The sequence below is a fragment of the Monodon monoceros genome, unplaced genomic scaffold (genome assembly GCF_005190385.1).
Source record: "Monodon monoceros isolate NGI ecotype Baffin Bay Population unplaced genomic scaffold, NGI_Narwhal_1 Super_Scaffold_20, whole genome shotgun sequence".
NCBI lineage: Eukaryota > Metazoa > Chordata > Mammalia > Artiodactyla > Monodontidae > Monodon > Monodon monoceros.
The window spans coordinates 133,954,804-133,973,980 of NW_021703777.1; the positions used below are offsets into that span (position 1 = coordinate 133,954,804).

At 59.2% G+C, this 19,177-nt stretch overlaps 1 protein-coding gene across 7 annotated transcripts in view; it reads left to right on the forward strand.

Moving 5' to 3' along the window:
• The window catches only part of SH3TC1 (SH3 domain and tetratricopeptide repeats 1), a 51,987-nt gene that overhangs the window by 16,166 nt on the left and 16,644 nt on the right, over positions 1-19,177 (forward strand). For 3 of the 7 annotated variants that reach the window (XR_003795538.1, XM_029234828.1, XM_029234827.1), the window contains exons 2-9: positions 5,399-5,562; positions 9,082-9,171; positions 11,419-11,546; positions 12,857-12,962; positions 13,715-13,861; positions 14,473-14,653; positions 15,467-15,543; positions 16,359-16,554. Coding sequence is in view for 6 of the 7 variants with exons in the window: in XM_029234828.1 (XP_029090661.1) it covers positions 5,424-5,562; positions 9,082-9,171; positions 11,419-11,546; positions 12,857-12,962; positions 13,715-13,861; positions 14,473-14,653; positions 15,467-15,543; positions 16,359-16,554 (1,064 nt within the window). In the remaining variant the exon portion in view is untranslated. Of the gene's footprint in view, positions 1-5,398; positions 9,172-11,418; positions 11,547-12,856; positions 12,963-13,714; positions 13,862-14,472; positions 14,654-15,466; positions 15,544-16,358; positions 16,555-19,177 lie in introns of those variants that run through there. The other 4 variants (XM_029234829.1, XM_029234831.1, XM_029234832.1 and 1 more) reach the window with 4 other exon arrangements.

A 19,177-nucleotide genomic window follows, 5' to 3' on the forward strand; every position in this document is an offset into this window, starting at 1 on the left:
CGGGCAGAGCTCTGGGAGCACCCTGTGCTGGCTGGCAGCCATGGCCCCAGTGATGATGTCAGGTTTGACAAAGCACAGTCGCTCCCGTGATCTCGCTTGTCCCCCACTTCACGCAGGCAGCCAGCCAGCCATCGCGTCCCGAAGGTCTGGCCAGGACGCAGGAACATCGCCAGCAAGCAGGGTTCCGGGTCTAGGGGGCCTCAAGTGGGCCTCCACCCTGGGTTGACGCCACCTCTGGGAGACATCACATGTGTCCCGGCCCGGGTGGCGCTGTAGCTGTGACCTGGCCACTCTGAGGTCACTGCCCCTGGGCCTCTTCTCCATCAACAAATGGGACGAGTGCCTTGACCAGGGGCCCCAACCGGAAGGTTCTAGGGGAAACCCAGACCCAAGGCTTCAGAGCACCAGGTCCTGCCCTGGGTGTGTGGTCCCAGCACATCACTGAGACCCTCCCCCGGCCTGCAGTGACCCCCGGCCCCCTCCGCTGGGAGCCCCAAGCCCTGTCTGTGGGAGTTTCCTAGAGATGACAGATGGCAGAGCCACACTGGCGGGAGTTAGTGTTGCGGGTCCCTTGGGGCGTAGCCTCCCACGGGGCGGGGGGCTGGGTACGGGAGGCCGTGCTGTGGCTGAGCTTGTGGATAGAGGCATAGCCGTAGAGGGCGTGCTCAGGTTCAGGGTGGGTGTCGAGGGCTGGACTCAGACCCTCCTGGGTTTAGATCCCACCAGAGCCGCCCCGGCCGGGCTGAGTCAGCACAGCTGCTCACGGAGCCTTCACGGCTCCTCTGTGAAATGGGCCCAGCGCTTGCTCCTGCAGGCCGTCATGAGGGCTAAGCGGGGACACTTAGCGCTGCGGGGCGGTGGCTCCCGACAATGACAAGGCTTCCTGTATCCGGTGTTGAGCCGGCGTCTGAGGCCTGAGGTCACTTAATCCTCCTCCCAAAACGCCAACTTTACGGCAGAGAAATTCAAGGCACGGGGGACCCAGGGCGACTACTGTCCTGAGGCTGCCGTAACAGAGGGCCACAAACTGGGGGCTTCTAACCACAGAAGTTAATTCTCCGCCAGTTCCGGAGGCTGGAAGTCTGAAGCCCAGGTGTGGGGAGGGTGCCCCCCTCCCGGGGGGGTGGGATCTGAGGGAGGGTCCTTCAGCTCTTGGCCGCTGCAGGCGACCCTGGGCTCGTGGGGCGCATCGCCCTGGCCTCCGGCTCCATCTTCACACAGCATCCCAGGTGTGTCTGTGTCCCTCCTCTTCTTATAAGGACCCCAGGCATGCAGGGACACCTCGGTCCTGTGTGACCTCATCCTAACCTCACCTGCAAAGACCCTGTTTCCAAATAAGGTCACCTGGGCTTCCCTGGTGGCGCAGTTGTTGACAGTCCGCCTGCCGATGCAGGGGACACGGGTTCGTGCCCCGGTCCGGGAGGATCCCACGTGCCGCGGAGCGGCTGGGCCCGTGAGCCATGGCCGCTGAGCCTGCGCGTCCGGAGCCTGTGCTCCGCAACGGGAGAGGCCGCAACAGTGAGAGGTCCGCGTACCGCAAATAAGGTCACCTTCTGAGGTTAGCGGTGGACATGACTTTGGGGGTGCACTGGTCACCCCAGTACAGGGGGTGACCAGACAACCCTCAAGAGGTGCTTCTTGGTGAGGTGGACGAGGTCTGCATAGCCCTCGAGGCATTTGTTCAGTACGGGTCCAGAGAAAGCTCTGGCCAGACCTCCCCAAACCATCTCTTGCCTTTGTCCAGCTCACATTTATTAAACGCAGCTGTAACCCAGGAGCACCAGCCTTTAATCCCTTGACCTCCTTGTAGGTCGTGTTTTCGTTCTCATTCTCTGGTGGGTAAACTGAGGCATGGGGCGCTGTTCTGGTGCCAAACTCCCGTCCCCTGGGTTTGGGTGTTGGCTGGGACCTGGGGCCTGTTGCTGACGCATCGGGTGGCCCAACAGTGAACAGAGCAAAGGGGCCAGAGGCCGTAGGGAAGGACAGTCCCTGAGTCTCCGCAGGGCCGCCCGTGGGGGCTCTGGACACCCGCCAGGCTGCGGGCTGGGCGGCCCCTCCTGCAGTCAGGAGCCGGCAGCCTGTTGGGCTGAGCAAGGCTATTTTAGGACCCAGCAGGGAGGGACCCTCCCAGGGAGACAGAGCCCACTTCCTCATGCGGGCTGTGACCAGGAACCCCACGCTTGCGACTGTCACTGGCAGCCCTGCCTGATGGGCAGGTCCCTCATCAAGCAAGTGGGAAGTCCCCTGAGCCCCGAAGCCTTCTGTTTTCTCAGGAAACCGGCCCTGAGCTGCTGGGGGCAGGCCTGTGGGGCAGGGACGCAGGCGCTGATGGGCTGGTCCTGACTCCTGGGCGGAGGCGGGGACAAGAGTCAGACGTCCTGGGTGTGGGTTGTGCAAGATGCCTGGCTGTAGAGAGGGGGGACGAGGACCCCGGCTGGGAGTTATAGAGACCCCACAAACAGGACCTGTGCGGGACAACGGGTCCAAGTGCCCTACTGAGATGCTTCAGAAGAGCAGAACAGCGGGGATAGCAGCCTGGCCTCCAAGCCACGTAGTCGCGTGCTTCCCGGTCCCGGCACCCACCTGTGACCAGGCCACGGTGCCCTCGATGACAGGTGTGGGGCTCGCTGTTTTCAGAGTAAAGAGAGGAAGGAAAGAGACGATGGCTTGACTGGGGGCTGAGGAGGGCCAGACAGATGGAGCGGCACCCTGAAAAATGCCAGGAGGTCTTCGTGCGTGACAAGGGCGGGGACGGCCCCCAGGGACCAGGGCGCGGGGAGTACAAGGCACCAGGGCTTGAAATGACGTTGGACATTTAACAAAGGTTGCTGGAGAATTCTGCAGCAGTGCTGCGTTCCTGGAACCTGCCGGTCCATGCTGCAAGGGAGCACCCTCCGGCCTCCTCCCTCCTCCCTGGGGGCGAGGGGCCGCCTAGAAGGGTAGCAGGGTGGGCATGGACAGAGGTGTGTGTGGGGGGATGTGAGTGTGTGAGAGAGTGTTAATGTGAGAGTATATATATATGTGTGTGTGTGTGCAAGTGTGTGTGTGTAGGGGGTTGAGTTGCCCACCCCTCGGAGCCCAGCCCAGTTTTTCCATCTGTAGAACGGGGTGATGTCCTTTCCCCGCCGGCTGCAGTGAACCTGGCTGAGGCACCTGGTGCATGCAGGCGTTGACAAATACTTGTGTCTGAGGCCCTCTGGGAGCCTGTGGAGACTCGCCACCACTCTGGGACAGCCTTGGGTCCGTAGTTCTGAAGAAAATACTCCTTGCTGGGTCTGACGGAGGTCCAGCTTCCCTGATCCTGGTGAAAATTAGAGGCAGGGAAGTGAACCCAAGGCCCCCCACCGCAGGTCCCACCTCCACTCTCTCCTCCTCTGTCCTTTCTGCACAAATACAGGAACGAAACTTCCAAGGGATAGAACGCAGCCCTTCTCAGGGTTTAAGACGCTCTGGTGGCTCCTCTGTGCGTTCACGGGGTGCTCAGTGCTGTGCCCCCCGCAACCCTGCGTGCCCCGTGTCCTCTGCCCCAGCCCCCAGCCCCCAGCCCCGAGGTGACGTGACAGCTGCCGCCATCCGCCCCCACATCTCCTGCCCATTCTCTGCTGCAGGAAGCGAGTGGAGCTGGGAGGCCGGCCAGGGGCTCTCGGGGTTGTGCAGGCCCAGTGGGTTCTGAGCCCCATGCTCCTCACCAGCGTCCTCTGGTCTCTGCTGGGCCCCCTGTTCCCCAGCAGCCACCGCAGGACGGCGTGTGGGTCTGGAGGAGGCCACACCTGCTCTCCAGTTTGCAGTTTTGTCCCCAGGAAAGGGGCTCACAGGTGTGCTCTCCTGTCTCCCTGTGCGTTCCGCTCTGTGCAGAGGGAATTCTTGCCGGCCTGGTCGGGATTTGGGGTTGAACCCTCCCAGCTCTTCATCAGAGAACAGAGACCTGACAGGAGGACCTTCCCTTGCACTTGCTTCCCGGCCTTGCTGTTGCCCACCTCCGTGTGAGTGAGCAGGGCCATTCCTGTCCCCTCTGTCCCTGAGGTGGAAACAGAGGGGGGAGTAGTTGACTCCCGTCCTTGTGGATGGGGGCAGCGGCTCTGCCTCTGTGCCTCAGCCCCCGGCCCAGGCTGCACACCCGCCCTCCCTGTCACCTGTGCCTGGAAGGGGCTCCGTGTGCTGCTGTGTCCTCTAATTGGTGACCAAACCCCAGACCCTGGGAGCACCGTCTGTCGGGTCGGAAAGGCCCTCACTCCTCTCTGGCCCCAGGAAAGAGTGGTGCATAATGACTGGCTCTTGGGGGGAGGCCCAAGGGCACCCCGGGAGTGGGGAGCGGTCTCTGGTTCCTCCCCGGCCACTTCCTCCTTTCCCTCCCTCTGCCACCTGCTTCTTCCCCTCACGGGGCAGCGTGGGACCTGGCCCATTTCCTGCAAAACTGGACGGGGTGCAGGCCTCTTCCAGCGAGAGAGACGGGGCCCACTGAAGCCCCCAGGATGCAGGCTTAGTTATAAGGAGCAGCAGGACCCCCTGGGAATCCGAGGCTGGAGTCACAGCCCAGCTGAGCCCCGTATGAAATGGAGCTGCGTATTCCTCTCTCAGGAGATGCTCTGTCTTTGGGGGAGTCTGTCCCTCCCAGCCCTCGCTGGGTGGGAGGTGCAGTGGGCTTATCTCTAAACCACGGTCCCAGGATGTCCCAAGAGGACACCTGCTCTGTTCCCTGTTCCCACACGGCCTTTATTGCTTCCATGTCGCGCTCGTTGCAGTGCCCAGGCTTCTCGTTGCTGTGGCTTCCCTTGCTGCAGAGCACGGGCTCTAGGCACGCGGGGTTCAGTAGTTGTGGCACACGGGCTTTAGCAGTTGTGGCACACGGGCTCAGTAGCTGTGGCTCGCGGGCTCTAGAGCACAGGCTCAGTAGTTGCGGCACGTGGGCTCAGTAGCTGTGGCTCGCGGGCTCTAGAGCGCAGGCTCAGTAGTTGTGGCGCACGGGCTTAGTTGCTCCGCGGCATGTGGGATCTTCCCGGACCAGGGTTCGAACCCGTGTCCCCTGCATTGGCAGGCGGCTTCTTAACCCCTGCGCCACCAGGCGAGCCCCGGTGGGAACGTTTTGAGCAGCCTGCAGGTGCCAGGATCTGAGCTACTTCCTCGGGGTCTGTTGATGAGCGAGAATGGCCCCTACCGCCCACAGGGACTCTTCCAGCTGGAAGCGAACGTAGGCGCGTGTCTCCAACAGAGTCTTCCAGGCGGACTGTGCTGTTTGGAGGGGAAGTGGCCGGTGAGCAGAGCTCTGGAAGGACGCTCAAGGGTCCACCAGGCAAAGAGGCGGCGTTCTCTCCTCTTGACCCCAGCTCTGGCGGCAGCATCCGTGCTGGTGCCGGCCGCCTGTCTTCTTAGAGAGGTCCCCACTCTCTTCTCTCCACAGAGGCCAGCGCTGAGGCCACTGCGTCATGGAGGGCCCGACGGGGAGGGGGCCCGTGGGGCCCCCGGGAGGCAGCGGTGGCCGCGAGGTCCAGAGAGCGGGAGCGAGTGCGTCAGCCGTCCGGGGGCGAGCAGGGCCTGAGGAGGCCAAGGCTACCGTGGGAAGTGGTGAGTGCAGTGTGCGTCCACCCTGCCGTCCACCGCACCCAGGATGCCGCTGGACGCCTGCACTGTCAGTGCTTGTGCCGAAGGAGGGTGCGCCCAGTGAGCGTTTACGACAGATGGGGGCCCGCCTGGTGCTTCTCCAGGGCGCGGCGGGAGGGGCAGGGGTTGGAACCTCTCGAAATGCAGCTTTGGGTGCCCACAGTTCTGCTTTGTCCTTGGAGGTGAGTCCCGGGGATTCCTCAGGACGGGGCTTCCCTCATTCTTCCAGGAGGGCAAACCAAGGCCCAGGGAGGGGAAGGAAGCAGGGCCTGGGCCAGGCTCCGGGCAGGATTACTTCCTGAACAGTGGAGGATGAGGGGTGTGACAAGGGCAGAGCCGTCTCCCACCCGACCTGCCCATGTGCGCGCGAGAGGGGCTGTGCCGGGAGCAGGGCTGGGCCACGTGACGTGGAAACCCGAGGGGTGGCCTAGGAGATCTCCAGGACCCCTCTCCCTAACTTCTTGGGTCCTGGAGGCGAGGAGGGAAGGGCGGGGGGAAGACTGAGGTGGGCCCAGGCCCCTCCCCGAGCCCGGGACAGCCTGTCCTCCTGTCCCTCCCTGGGCTTCCCTTCGTCACATTGTCACCTTCAGCCTGGTCACCTGCTTAGTTGCCTCCAGGGCTCAGCACATAGCAGGTGCCCAATAAATATTGGAATGACGAATGATCGATGCTTTGGGAGAATGGAAACAAAGCCTCATACTCGGTGCCTGGCCCAGAGCTTGACGCCGTTCATGCTTGGCGATTAGAGGTATTTTTACACCTCTTTTCTTGGTCCTTCCGGGCGTAAGCGGAGATGGGAAAGGTCGGGGTGGCCTCGTGGGTGCTGACACCTGCCTGGACTGGGGATCCCACTGGGTCGGGTGCCCTCCAGAGCTCGCCAGCACGCCACAGAGGAGCTGGGTTCCGCCGGATGCATGGTGGCCAGACCAGCCTCCCGCACGGCAGCCCAGCCCAGGAGGGGCCGTGAGTCCTAGAGCACGGGGATTCCTGCCGTCGGTGCCGCGGCCGAGCCAGAAGCATTCTGACAGTGTTGCCAAGTGTTTCCTGCCCCACAGCACAGCTGGCATTGGCTGGCATTGGGGTGGACCTGTGAGCCCAGGCAGCGGGGTCTGGGAACCCCTCCTGTCTTCCTGGGCTCTCTGGCCCTGAGTAGCCAAGTGGCCAGTGGACTCTCACCCCATCCACCCAGAGCCCCTTCCCCTTTCAGCTTCTTTTGCAAATTGACAACAAAAGTCACAAGAAATAATATGAATAATTCCCATGTACCCCACCCAGGTTCCTCAAATGTTGACATTTTACTACGCTTGCCTTCTCTCTTTCTGCATTTACTGATCTATTTATATTTCAGGACAGTTTAAGAGTAAACTGCAGACATGATGCCCCTTTAACCCCCAGTGCTTTGGCGTGTGTGTTTCTTCAAACCAGGACCTGCTCGTACAGAACCATTGTGCAATTTTTTCAAACTTCCAACTCTCCTGGTTTAAACAACACCATTATCTAATCTACAGACGGACCTCACTCCCATCCTGCCATCTGTCCCCGTAATGTCCTTTCCACCAAAGAAAACCCTGGTCAGGCTCTGCATTCTGTGGCCATGTGCCTGTGGAGCTTTCTAACCTGGAGGTTGATACTTTGAAGATTCTGGGCCAGGTATATTCTGTAGAACGTTTGGGTACAGCTCAGTTCAAGCGTGCCTGTTTTTTCAGGATTGCAGGCAGACACTCTGGGCAGAAATACCGCAGAAGTGTTCGGTTCCTCTCCGTGCGGCCGACCAGGAGACCTCGATGTCCATTTGTCTGGTCCCTGGTGACGTTCACGGCTCACGTCCATCACTTGATTAAGGAGATGTTTGACAGCGTAAATATCACTGTCAAAGTCACGCTTCTTCCCTTTGTCATGAGTAAGGAGCCCGTGGGAAGATACTTGGGGACTTTGTGACTAGCCAGCTCCTCTGGTCCTGATCAAGCACTAGTTTTATCTTCCGTGCAAGGTTCTCCACTGAAACCATAACATTACGATGGTTGCTAAGTGGTGACCCTCTAATGCTGCGTTCTTTTGACATTTGTTGATGGACCTTCCACGGAAAAGAAGAGCTGTCCCCTCTCCCCAGGTATTCATTGATTTATTTTAGCGTGGGTGGGCTCAGAGGTCTTTATTTCATTCTCTGAACTCTATCAGTTGCCGTCATTATTTATTTTGTTGTTCATATTGCCCCCGATTTGGTCTTGCGATGCGTCTCCAGCATCCTGTGAGCACGTCCTACTTTCTGGGACAAAAAGAGGCTCACGTCTCATCTCTGCCCTCCCTGTCGCAGCCCTGGAATCGACCGTTCCTCAGGGATCCCTGGCTTCTCAGCGGGAGGACAGTCCTCAAAGCCAAGATCTGGGTGCTGTGCCCTTGTTCGGATTTGACAGGCATTTCTGAGCCCCCACTCTGGGGATGCAGAACAAGGAAGGGCTGGACATGGGCTCTGACCACACAGGCTTAGGGCTGGTATAACGTAGGTGGGGAGAGAGCAGAAATGAGCCTATCGTTTTGCACGGTCCAAGGCCAACGTGGCAGCACCATGCCCACGGCTGAGCAGTTACTTCCCCGGGGTGAAGAAGCTGCAGTGAGGTTCAGCACCGTCTCTTGGAACCACAGGTGTTTCCAGATCAGATCCCCTTTGATCTGAAGGCCCTGATTGCTCATCCCATTGTACAGATGAGAACCGAGCAGGGCAGAGACGGGTGTGTGCGTGGAGAGGCCTGGCCAAGATGCAGACTGGGAGCTGGCTTCCCGGCTGGGGGCTGGGGGTAGGGACAACCAGCAGAGGACCGGCCTCACAGTCCAGTCAAAATCAGGATGCAGCCCCATCTGCCACAGACCCCGAGTTCCCCCTGGGCTGTCACCTCTCCCCTGTGGTCAACAGAGTAAAGGCCCCCAAAGAAGCCCACATTCTAGTCCCCAGAACCTGTGCGCGCGCACACACACACACACACACACACACACACACACACACACACGTTACCTCCGCGGCCAAAGAGACTTTGCAAAGGGGATTAAGGATCGTGAGACGGGAAGGTTATCCTGGGGTCAGAGTCACAGAGAGGTTGGAGATGCTGTGCTTTGGGGATGGAGGAGGGGCCTCGAGCCAAGGAATGCGGACCCCTCTGGAAGCTGGAGAAGCAAGGACACAGATTCTCTCCTGGAGCCTCCAGAAGAAAGGAGCCAGCCCTGCCCACACCTTGTTTTGTCCCAGCAAGAGCCTTCTCAAACCCCAGAACAGCAAGATAACACTGTGTTGTTTCCAGAAGCTTCTAGGGTAGGGTAATTAGTAACGACACAGTAGGAGACTCATAGCCTCCGACCTTGTTGGGCTTTGTGACCCTGGAAGAAGGGTGTGAACGGTGGTTTATACGGGTGTGGACATACCTTTCTTCTGGAAATACCTGGGGGTTGGCGCCTGTAGCTGAGAGCTGCCTGTTCTCACCTTAATCACAGGATCCTGCTCTGATACAGATGCTGCTGCCCCTGGCGTTTCTCCACCGGCTGCTAGGCCCTCTCCTGGCCAGATGGGCTCCTACCCCACAGGTAGACGTCCTGGGCGCCACACCACGCGTCAGTGTTAAGTCTGGGCTGGGGACATGAATGTGGGATCCCTGGGCGTCCCCCTTTCCCTTCGGCCTCACCCATCCCGTGGGCTTCTGGTTCAGGAGCGTCTAACCCAGGCTTCTCTAATGTGGACACCCTGCTTTAAGGTCACCCTGAATGTGGAGGAGAGGCTTGTTAAACACAGATGCCTGGGTCCTGCCGGGTTCTGATGCAGGGAGTGAGGGGTAGGGCCCAGGACTCTGCATTTTTCACTTGGGGACAGGGTTCGCCTGCACGTGCAAAGGGCTTCCCTCGACTCTGTGTTTGCATCTGCCCACACAAGAGGGGGGCACGGCCCTGGAGGCTGCATGCAGGGGAAGTGAAACCCCAGGAGGGACACCCTGGGGGGGCAGGGGGATGGCAAGGGCCCTCGGGAGAGGCATCGGGGAACTGCTTCCGGGGAGGGGCTCCGAGGACGGAACGGCGGGACTTCCGCAGGGCGCTGATGGGCGGAGGGGGGCAGCAAGAAGCCTCTAACGCTGGAGACCCGACTCCCGAGCCCCAGCTGTGGGGGGCATGGAGACCCCAGCGTTGTCGGCCGTCCACCTTTGCCGGGACAGCCGCCCGTCCTCCGGCTTTTCCTTCGGGTGGGCAGCGCTGCCTGTGGTCACTCGGGATGACCAGGACTGTTGAGCAACGAGGGAGATTATTATGGGATTGACAATTCAACCCCACCCTCTTACGGGAGTAGGAGGGGTCACTTCTTAGAACCGGTTGGGAAATGCTGGGCTGGCTTCCTGCTGGGGGAGGGGCCTGATTCCAGATCCCAGATGTGCTCCTTTGCTCCGGCCCTGCCCCCCAGGAGGGGATGGGGATGTCTGCTCGAGGGTCCCCTAGCTGGAAAATTCCAAGGCAGGTGCAAGGCTTATTCAGAGGTTGTGAGGAACCTCCCTCCCCCTCTCCGCGTCCTGTCCCTCTTCCTCTCTCCCTCTCTCTTCTCCCCTCCCCCTTCCCATCCTCTCCCCTTCATCTCCCCTCTCCAGTTTTGGAACAGCCCATGATCTGAGGATCTCTGCGGCCAGGAGGCCTCTCAGGGGGACGGGGTGTGGGTGGGCAGGGGACATTTGAGCTGGGATCCAATCATAGGGCACCAGCCAGGCCAGGAATTGGTCTGGGAGAGGGTGCTTCAGGTAGAGGACAGGGTGAGTGCAAAGGCCCTGGGGTGGGTTGGGGGGAGCTCGATGTCTCAGGGCATCAGAGAGGCGGCCACAGGCTGGAAGCGGGGGGAGAAGAGGTGGGGCTGTGCGGGGCGGGGTGAAGTGCAGGATGCTCCAGGCTGTGCCTGCAAAGGATCCGCATTTTATTCTTCCCGAGATGCAAAACCACTGGGGCTGTGCTGTCTAATACAGTAGCTACATGTGGCTGTTTATGTTTAAATTTAACTTAAATAAAATTAAAAATCCAGTTCCTCAATTACACTGTCCACATTTCAAGAGCTCAGGGTCCTATGTGGCTGGTGCCCTCTGTGCAGGACAGTGCAGAGAGCAAACATGTCCATTGCTGCAGAAATTTCTGGGGAACAGCAATGCCCGGAGGGCTGAGAGCCAAGGCGTTCCATAAGCCAGAGCTGGTTGTGAGGGGACCCTCTGGCCCTCTGTGGACCAGAGAACCATCTGGAGGGAGAGGCAGGGCTCAGACACTGCTCAGGAGGACCTATGGGGCGGGGCCACGGTGAGGGGTGAGCATGGTGCGTTCAGCCTGGTTTTGCAGGTGGGTCAGTGGGCTTCGCTTGTGGACCAGCCAGTGGTGTGTGAGGGAAGGAGGTGTCATTGGTCTGAGCAGGATTGGGGAGGCGGTCCTTCTGGAGATGGTAAAGAAAGGAGGACTAGCCAGTTTTGGGTGCGGGGGGCGATGAAGAGTTCTAGGATGCCCGTGGGGTGTCTGCTGGAGTTTGGATGCCCCGTTGGAGCCCAGGCGTGGAAGCAGTCGGGGCTGGAGGTCACGGTGACTTGGGACCATTTGCTGAATGCCTGCCCTGTGCTGGCCTGTCCTGGGGCTGTGACACAGTCCACTTCCTCTCATCTCTGTAAGATGTGGGTAGCACGTAACTCATTTACCACCAAAGAAACTGGGCCTCACGGGAGAAAAGCACCTGTGCAGTGCACGTGGGCTGTGAATCCGGGTCCCCGTGTTTGTGGGCGGGGGCCCTCGGCAGGGAAACTGCCCACCTTCATCTTCCCCTTCCAGACCTGACTTTGCAGCTGCTGGCTGTGCAGAGGCAAAGCGGATTGCCTGACCCCAGCCTGCAGCAGGTCCTGCGGGGCCGGCTCCGTCTTCTGGAGAATGACAGCTGGGAGGTGGCCCGTGCTCTCGGGGTGAGTCTGGCTCCTCGGGGGGCCTGGGTGGGCAAAGGTGCAGGGGATCCACGCTTGTGAATGGGGTCGAGGAGGAGAGGGCAGTGGACCTAGGAGGAGGTCTGTCCATGATGTCCAGACCTTACCTGATGGTGCCACCACCAGGGTGACTTGTCCCCCGTCTGCTCTCCTGGCTGTCTGGCTCCAGGAACAAGGGTCACAGACACACGTGGGCCACCACTTTCTGAATGCCCCAGTTCCTTTCTGCATGGACACCCCACCCTGCTAGGAGTTTGAGTCTCTCCATAGGGAGCAGAAAGGACTGCTGTGAGCTGATTTTATTCTCTACTTGATTTGTTGGTGACGGGCCTCGCACAGATGGATGGTCTGTCAGGAGGTTGGTGGGGAAGGAGGCTGAGCTGGGTGACCTCCCCATGGCTTAGGGTTGAGAGGCCACAACCTGACCTTGTGCTCAGCCTGGCCTGACCTTGGCCAAGGTCCCTTAGCCTCTGTGAACGCAGCTTCCTCAGCCACATACGGGGGATGCTTAGCTTTATTACGCCACGGAGCTGCCGTGAGGACCTGCGAACAGCAGGCATGGTGCACCCAGCACGGTGCTCTGCAGTGGGGCTGCCCCTGTGATGCCCGTCCTGGGTGCGTGCTGGCTCTGGACTGAATCCCAGCTGTCCCAGGGTCAGACCTCAGAAAGGAACCGGGACCTTATTTCTTAATCCAGATGGAGATGATAATAGTACCCTCTCCCGCTTGGTCAGCGTCAGCTGGTGTCACTTTTAATGCCCCAGCACCACCAGGAGTGTCCATGGGATGGGTGTCAGGAGAGGGGATGCTGGACCTCTGCCACAGAGGGTGCAGGTCCAGGGCATGGAGGCTGTGAACTCAGGGAAGGAGTGGGGCTTGGTACAGCCCTGGGGAGCCACAGCTGGCTTGAGAAGCAGGAGAGGAGCAGCTTGGTTGTAAAGGAATCAGCTCTGTGCTTGCAGTCCTTATCTGAGTCACTTAAAAAAAAATTAACTAATTAATCTGTGCTGGGTCTTAGTTGTGGCACGCGAGATCTTCATTGCAGCTTGTGGGATCTTTAGTTGCAGCATGCAGACTCTTAGTTACAGCATGTGGGATCTAGTTCCCTGACCAGGGATCGAACCCATGCTCCCTGCATTGGGAACGTGGAGTCTTACCCACTGGCCCCCACCAGGGAAGTCCCGCCAGGGTCACTTCTGCAAAATGTTTCTACTGCGTGGCTCCGTCCTCCTGATGGGCAGACGCCCCAAAGCCACTGGGACTGTTTCTCATTTCTGTTTCTTCCCTGTAAGGAGCTATCGGCCAGGCTGCTGTCCATCCACAGTGACCAGGATCGGATTGTGGTGACGTTTAAGACTTTTGAAGAAATCTGGAAGTTTTCCACCTACCACGCTCTCGGTAAGGCGGTGACCCTCGCAGACCCCGTTATGGGGACGCTTGTCACACACCAAGCATTTTATGTTACCAGTCGGGGCTTTAGACTAAGTTAGTTCATGATGGCCTCTGCGGACGTCATCTGTTCTCAGTGAGGTTGTGATGGGCGGAGTCGCAGATGCACACGGGTCTGAGCGTGACTCGCCCCCAGGGCAGCTGAGCTCTCACTGGCCGAGCACAGACCAGGAAACCCTGTTTCAACCTCAACCCAAGTGCTTTCTTTCTGAAACATTCCCTGTTCTAAGGGAGACTTTGGCCGTCTAAGTGCCTCTCCTGGGGAAACTTGCTGCCCCACTCCTGCACTCCCTCAGGAACTTGAGGGCTGAGGAAGTGAGAAATTAGACTCACAGTGACAGTTTCTTGTGCGCCTGGAGCAGGGCTGTGCCCACGCCTGCAGTGCACGTGATCTCCTTGATCTCCCGTCCCATCTCATAGAAGAGGAGACCGAGGGTCCTAGAAGAAGTAACTAGACCCCGCCCGAACTTCCCAGGGAACAGGGAGGCAGACGAGTTGTCCACCATCACGGCTGGTCCTCTCGCAGCCCAGATGGTCTGACCTGTGGCCTGCCCAGGTAGTGGACGGTACCACGAGTCCCCAAGGACCGGGTGGTCCATCTCCCTGGGCTTGGTTGGCGCAGGGCTCGGCCAACACCCAGCCATCAGGGCTTCCCTGCCGCTGGCCTGGAGCCCACTGGTAACCAGGGCTGTCTGCTCCAGGCTTCACTCATCACTGCCTGGAAAACCTGCTTGTGGACCAGACCTTCTGGCTGCTCGAGCCTGATGAAGACCAGGAGACGGCCATCCAAGTCCACGTGGATGAGGAGGCCTTGAAGCTGACGCACGAGAGCCTCCTTTTCCAGGAAGGTGAGTGCTGTGCAGGCGATGGTGACCTTGGGTAGCTCCTCGCCGGGCTGGGACGCCCCGGGGCCACGGGCAGCAGAAGGGCTCTGGAGGTGCTGGAGACTGAGGGCGCTTGGGGCAAGGAAAAGCCCCCCCAAGAAATAACAGAAAAGGAGTTTGGCCAGCGCCCCCCTAAGCCCGAGTTCCTGACCAAGCTATTGCTCCAAGTACCTCGGTGGCCTCACAGTTGGGCTCCGAGGCCGCAGCAAACAGGGCATTAGCTTCCTGCCCTTCCCCAGCCACAGAGCGGACAAGAGGAGGCCACTGCGGTCCAAGCAGGAAGGGCCCTTGGGATCACATGTCGAGCCCCTCATAGCCCAGATAGGGAAACTGAGGCCCAGAGAGCCTGAGGCTGAGCCAGGCTTCCGGGCAAGTCCCGGCAGAGTGGGGACTCCAGCCCAGGTCCAGCCTCCAGGTCTGGGCCCCTGGGGCCTTCAGTGTCTTCCTGTGAATGCAGAAACTGGGGTGGGGGAACCCCTGCAGGTATCCCTGGTGGAGAACAGGTAGTCCCGCCTGCAAACTACAGCTGCACCTGTGTCCAGCCGCCTGAATGACCACCCTCTGCCGCTTTGAAGGGCCTTTCTTTGTGCTGTGTCCTGACCACCATGTGAAAGTGATGAATGGCCTCCAGCCCCTCAGGCAGGCTTCGGGGCTTCCCCGGGCAGAGGTGGCCCTGGCAGTGGACTCTTTGGCCCCCAGCCACAACACATCCTCAGAGGAGCGGACAGCCATGGAGCCTTTGATTCCGTTCCATCAGTAGGTACCGACCTTTGTTTCTCTGCTCCCTATGGGTCCAGCGTGTTGTCCGGCCTCCCGGAGACTCCCCCAGGCCCGGGCCCAACAGTAGGCCAAGGCTGGTAGACGGGGACCGGTGTGAGCCCGAGGCAGACCTGGCCACGTCCCCTTCTGCTACTTTCAGTGTGTGGCTTCAGCAAGCCGGTCCAGCTCTCTGGGCCTCGGGGCTGCCACCTGTACAATAGGACAGTGACACCTCCCGGCAGGGCTGTCCTGGGATGAGATGGCCTGGGAGTGTACAGCATGGGGCTCTGGCTTCCTGTTTTAGCTTGTTCTGGAAAGCTTTTGTGGGAGCTACGTAGCCTGTGCTCATAGTAAGGGAGCACGCAGGGATGTGTGCAGATAAGAGCCAAGGCAGGGACAGCCTGGGGAAGGCAGGGACGGGTAACACGCAAGCTCATGTTCATGTGCTGAACGTGGGGTGTAAACTTGGCTTGAGCTTCCTGGCGGCCAAAGCAAAGAGAGAAACTGCATCTCCTCATGTTCAGTGTCTATGAAGTGACAGTCTGTGGCTGAGTTTCTCTCCCGGGGTGATGGAGGGAGATCCCCGAGGATGCCAGCGTGAGGGACGGGAGGAGACACCTGGGCTGGGGGCCATGGGGCATGGCTGGAGCTGAAGGCCCCACACCTGGGCGTATGTGTGTGTGTGCGCACACACGTGCAGTGGGGGTGGGTGGTGGATTTTGCTCGGGTCCCTGGGGGCCGTTGACCTGTCCAGCCTACACACAGTTTCAATCTGCCCTAAACCTAAAATCCTCTCTCATCCCACTCCAGGTGGGCTCTTAGGGTCCCCTGGGACCCCATCAACGACTCCATGGGTGGACCTGTGACGCCGGACATCCAGCCGATGGGTAAGTATTTCCACTGGCCCTCCTCCCCTGGGGAAGAGGTGGGTGAGGAAGGGCAGGCACCAGATTCCCGAAGCTTCTGCGCCCACCCTGAATCCTCCCCAAGGCAGAAGAGGTAGCTAGAATCCCCTCCAGTTCCCGAGGCAATAACAGAGGCTCAGAGAGGTCCACTGGCTGGTCCAAACTCACACAGCACACGGGGAGACCAGGCCGGGATCCCTGGTCACCCCGCCTCTAGAGAGTAACTTCCACACCCTATTTCACCAGCACTTCTGCAACTTCTGCTCTCTTTCTGGCACTGGGTCAGACACCTCGGAGGACCCTCAGATGGTGGAGGTGGGGTGGGCAGGGCCCCGGCTGAATTCGCCACGTGTGCAAATGGAGGAGCGAGAGGCAGGGGTCTTGTTTAGAAAAGACGGCCTGGGTCCCTGGTCCAGTGCACTGGCTCTGCCCCAGGCTGCTTGGTGTCTGGGTGGCCTGTGGACCTGTTAAGTGAACGTAAGGCCCCATGGGAGGACACTTACAGCTGGATTTGCCCTGGGTGGGCCCTGGCCTTGGAGGCTGACAGCCCTGGGCCAAGTTAATCGACATCCCCAGGCCTCAGTTTCTTATCCTCAGCGTGGGGATAAAGAGGCCCCCGCTTCAGGTACCGCATGGATGCCCAGCCCCTCGTGTGCGGCAGCCCCGCACCCTGGCCAGGTGCTAACTCAGTTCCTCAGCAGGACGGCATGTTCCCTGGCCGGGGACACCACCCCTGTGGCCGAGGGCCGCCCGTCCCTATCCTCCCCAGCACTGACCGTGTGGCCTCCTTCCTGCAGCTGTGGGCCTGGCCTCGGCTGTGGCGGACTGCCAGGGCTCAGGACCCGAAGAGATGACCTTCCGAAGCGGGGACCATATCGAGATCCTGGGCGCCCAGGTGCCTGGCCTGCCCTGGTGCCTGGGCCGGCACGTGGCCTCCGGCCAGGTCGCCTTTGTGCAGACGAGCCTCATTAGTGCGCAGGGCCAAGTGTCTGAGTGAGTGGCTGAGGCCTCACCCCCTTCTGACTCCACCCCCCGCCCCCGTGGGAAGCCTACCCCGTCCACCTGCTTCCCAGGTGACAGATCCGCAGTGTCCTGGACGGCACCTCCTGCCCCTCCCTAGCCCCTCTTCCTGGTCGTCACTCCCACCTCTGTCCCCAGGGCTGGTCCTAGCCCAGGGCCACCCCACTGTCCCCAGGGCATGGCTTCAGCTTCCTGTCTGGACCCCTCCTGCCCTTCCTCCAAGTGCTTCCAGGGTTGGTCCCTGAAATACAAAGGTGTCCACGTGCACGGGTGTCCTGGGGCTGCGGGGACAGCACCACAGACTGGGGGCTTAAAACAACAGACTGGAGGCCAGACGTCCAAATCACAGTGTGGCCAGGGCCGAACTCCCTCTGGGGGCTCCACGGGAGGGGACTTCCCGCCTCTTCCAGCTCCTGTGGCTTCAGGCGGTCCTTGTGGCCGCATCACTCCAACCTCTGCCTCTGTCTTCACGTGGCTTCCTCCCTGTATGTGTCCTCTCGTCTGTCTCTTGTAAGGACACCAGTCGTTGGATTTAGGGACCATCCGGATAACCCAGGATCATCTCCTCATACCAGGATCCTTGACTTGGTCACATTTGAGAAGATCCTATTATTTCCAAATAAGGTTACCTTCTGAGGGTCCAGGGGAACATGGGTTTGGGGGGGACATTATTCAAGCCAGTACACCCTGCCATTCCCCTTCATAAAGCCCTTCGAAGCTTTGGGCCTGTCTTTCAAGGCCTCTTGCAACCCAGGCCCTGGTCACCCCCAGTTTCAAAGGCCACCACTCACCATTGTGTCACCCTGAGACCAGCGTGCGGGTTGGCTCACCCCTTCTAGAATGATTCTGGGTTATGCGCCTCCCTCTACGTGAGATGTCCCCTCCACCCCGACCATCCCGTTTTCCTGGGGGTTCTCGATGGCCCCCAGTCTCACCTCCAATGGCTCATCCCTGGGCGCACCCTTCCTGGCTGTGCTCTACTCCCCGTGTGACCTCCCCACCCCCATCCAGGGAATTCTGAGCCAGGACTGTCTGGTCACCTCCAAGTCCCCACTGCCTGGCCCTGGGCAGCAGCAGGGGGGTCTTGAGAGAGTGGTCAGCTGGCACAGCTGTGCTCTTGACCTTTTGTTGTTAAGACCTCAGCCCAGGCGTCAGTGTAGAGAAAGGACCCTTCGCTGGGCCAGCATCTGCCCCTCGGACGCATTGTGAGATGCTCGTCCTCGGCGCCCCGCTAGCCCTGACATACATACCGTCTCGTTCTTGTCTGGCACCTCAGACAGACCAACGCCTCCCAAACCAAGTCTCGGAGGCCACTCTGGCTTCATGACATGTCCCACCAGTCACTCTGTTTCCTAATTCAAGTGTCTGTCTGCTCCATGGCCTCCTGTTCATCAGAAACTGTTTGAAGCTGGGCTGGGCTCGGATGCCCAGAGCAGCAGCTAGACCCAAGTTTCCCAAAGTGTGTTCCCCCCAGGGCTCCATCTCAAACTTTATCAGTGACGGTGTGCTTTCCACACGCCCTGGCTGGTGGTCCACGGGGATTCCCAGCACAAGGAAGGCACCCAGAGTCTGAAACTTTTCTTTCTCGTGTTGAAATGCATTCTTCACACTTGACCTCCAGATAACACTACTTTTTTTTTTTTTTTTTGTGGTACGCGGGCCTCTCACTGTTGTGGCTTCTCCCGTTGCGGAGCACAGGCTCCGGACGCACAGGCTCAGCGGCCATGGCTCACGGGCCCAGCCGCTCCGCGGCACGTGGGATCTTCCTGGACCGGGGCACGAACCCGCGTCCCCTGCATCGGCAGGCGGACTGTCAACCACTGCGCCACCAGGGAAGCCCCAGACAACACTATTAGCTGTTGTTCTGTGGATCACTCTTTGGGCACCCTTGGTCATCATCTCTGGGGAGACCACAACGGCTCAACAGATGTCTGGGCTCCATGTGACTTAAACCTGTCCTGAGCTTGCTAACGGGCTGAGCTGCAATTGCTGTGGGAATGAGCCAGTCTGTTTTGCCCTCCCTTAACCCAGAAGGGTGACAGGGCCCAGTGCCATTGGTCCTGTTTACAGCTGGAGAAGCCCTAACAGCTTCCCTCATTCACTCAACAGATGTTTACCGAACATCTTTCCTATTCCAGATCTGAGTCTTTTATCTTCTCTTTAATGAGCATTCTGGTAGCTATTCATTTCTTTTAACCTTATTTTGACATAATTTCAGACTTAGGGAAAAGATACAAAAAGGGCATAAAATTCCTGGATGTCCTTCACCCAGGTTGCCCAAATGTTGACGTGTTATGACGTTTACTTTCTCCTCTTTTTTTTTTTTTTTTTTCTAAATTCTTTGGGAGTCAGTTGCAAACACAATGTCCCTTTACCCCTAAATAATGCGATATGTGTTTCCAGAAATCAGGACATCATTTGCATGACCACAGCACAACTGTCAAAATCAGGAAGTTAACACTGATAGAATCCTATTATCTGCAGACCTTAGATTTTACCAAATTTTCCGGTAATTCCCTCTATAGCCAAAGAAAATTCCAGACCCCATGTGAGCACCTGCCTGTCTCTTTAGTCTCATTTCCTTGATCTGAGACAG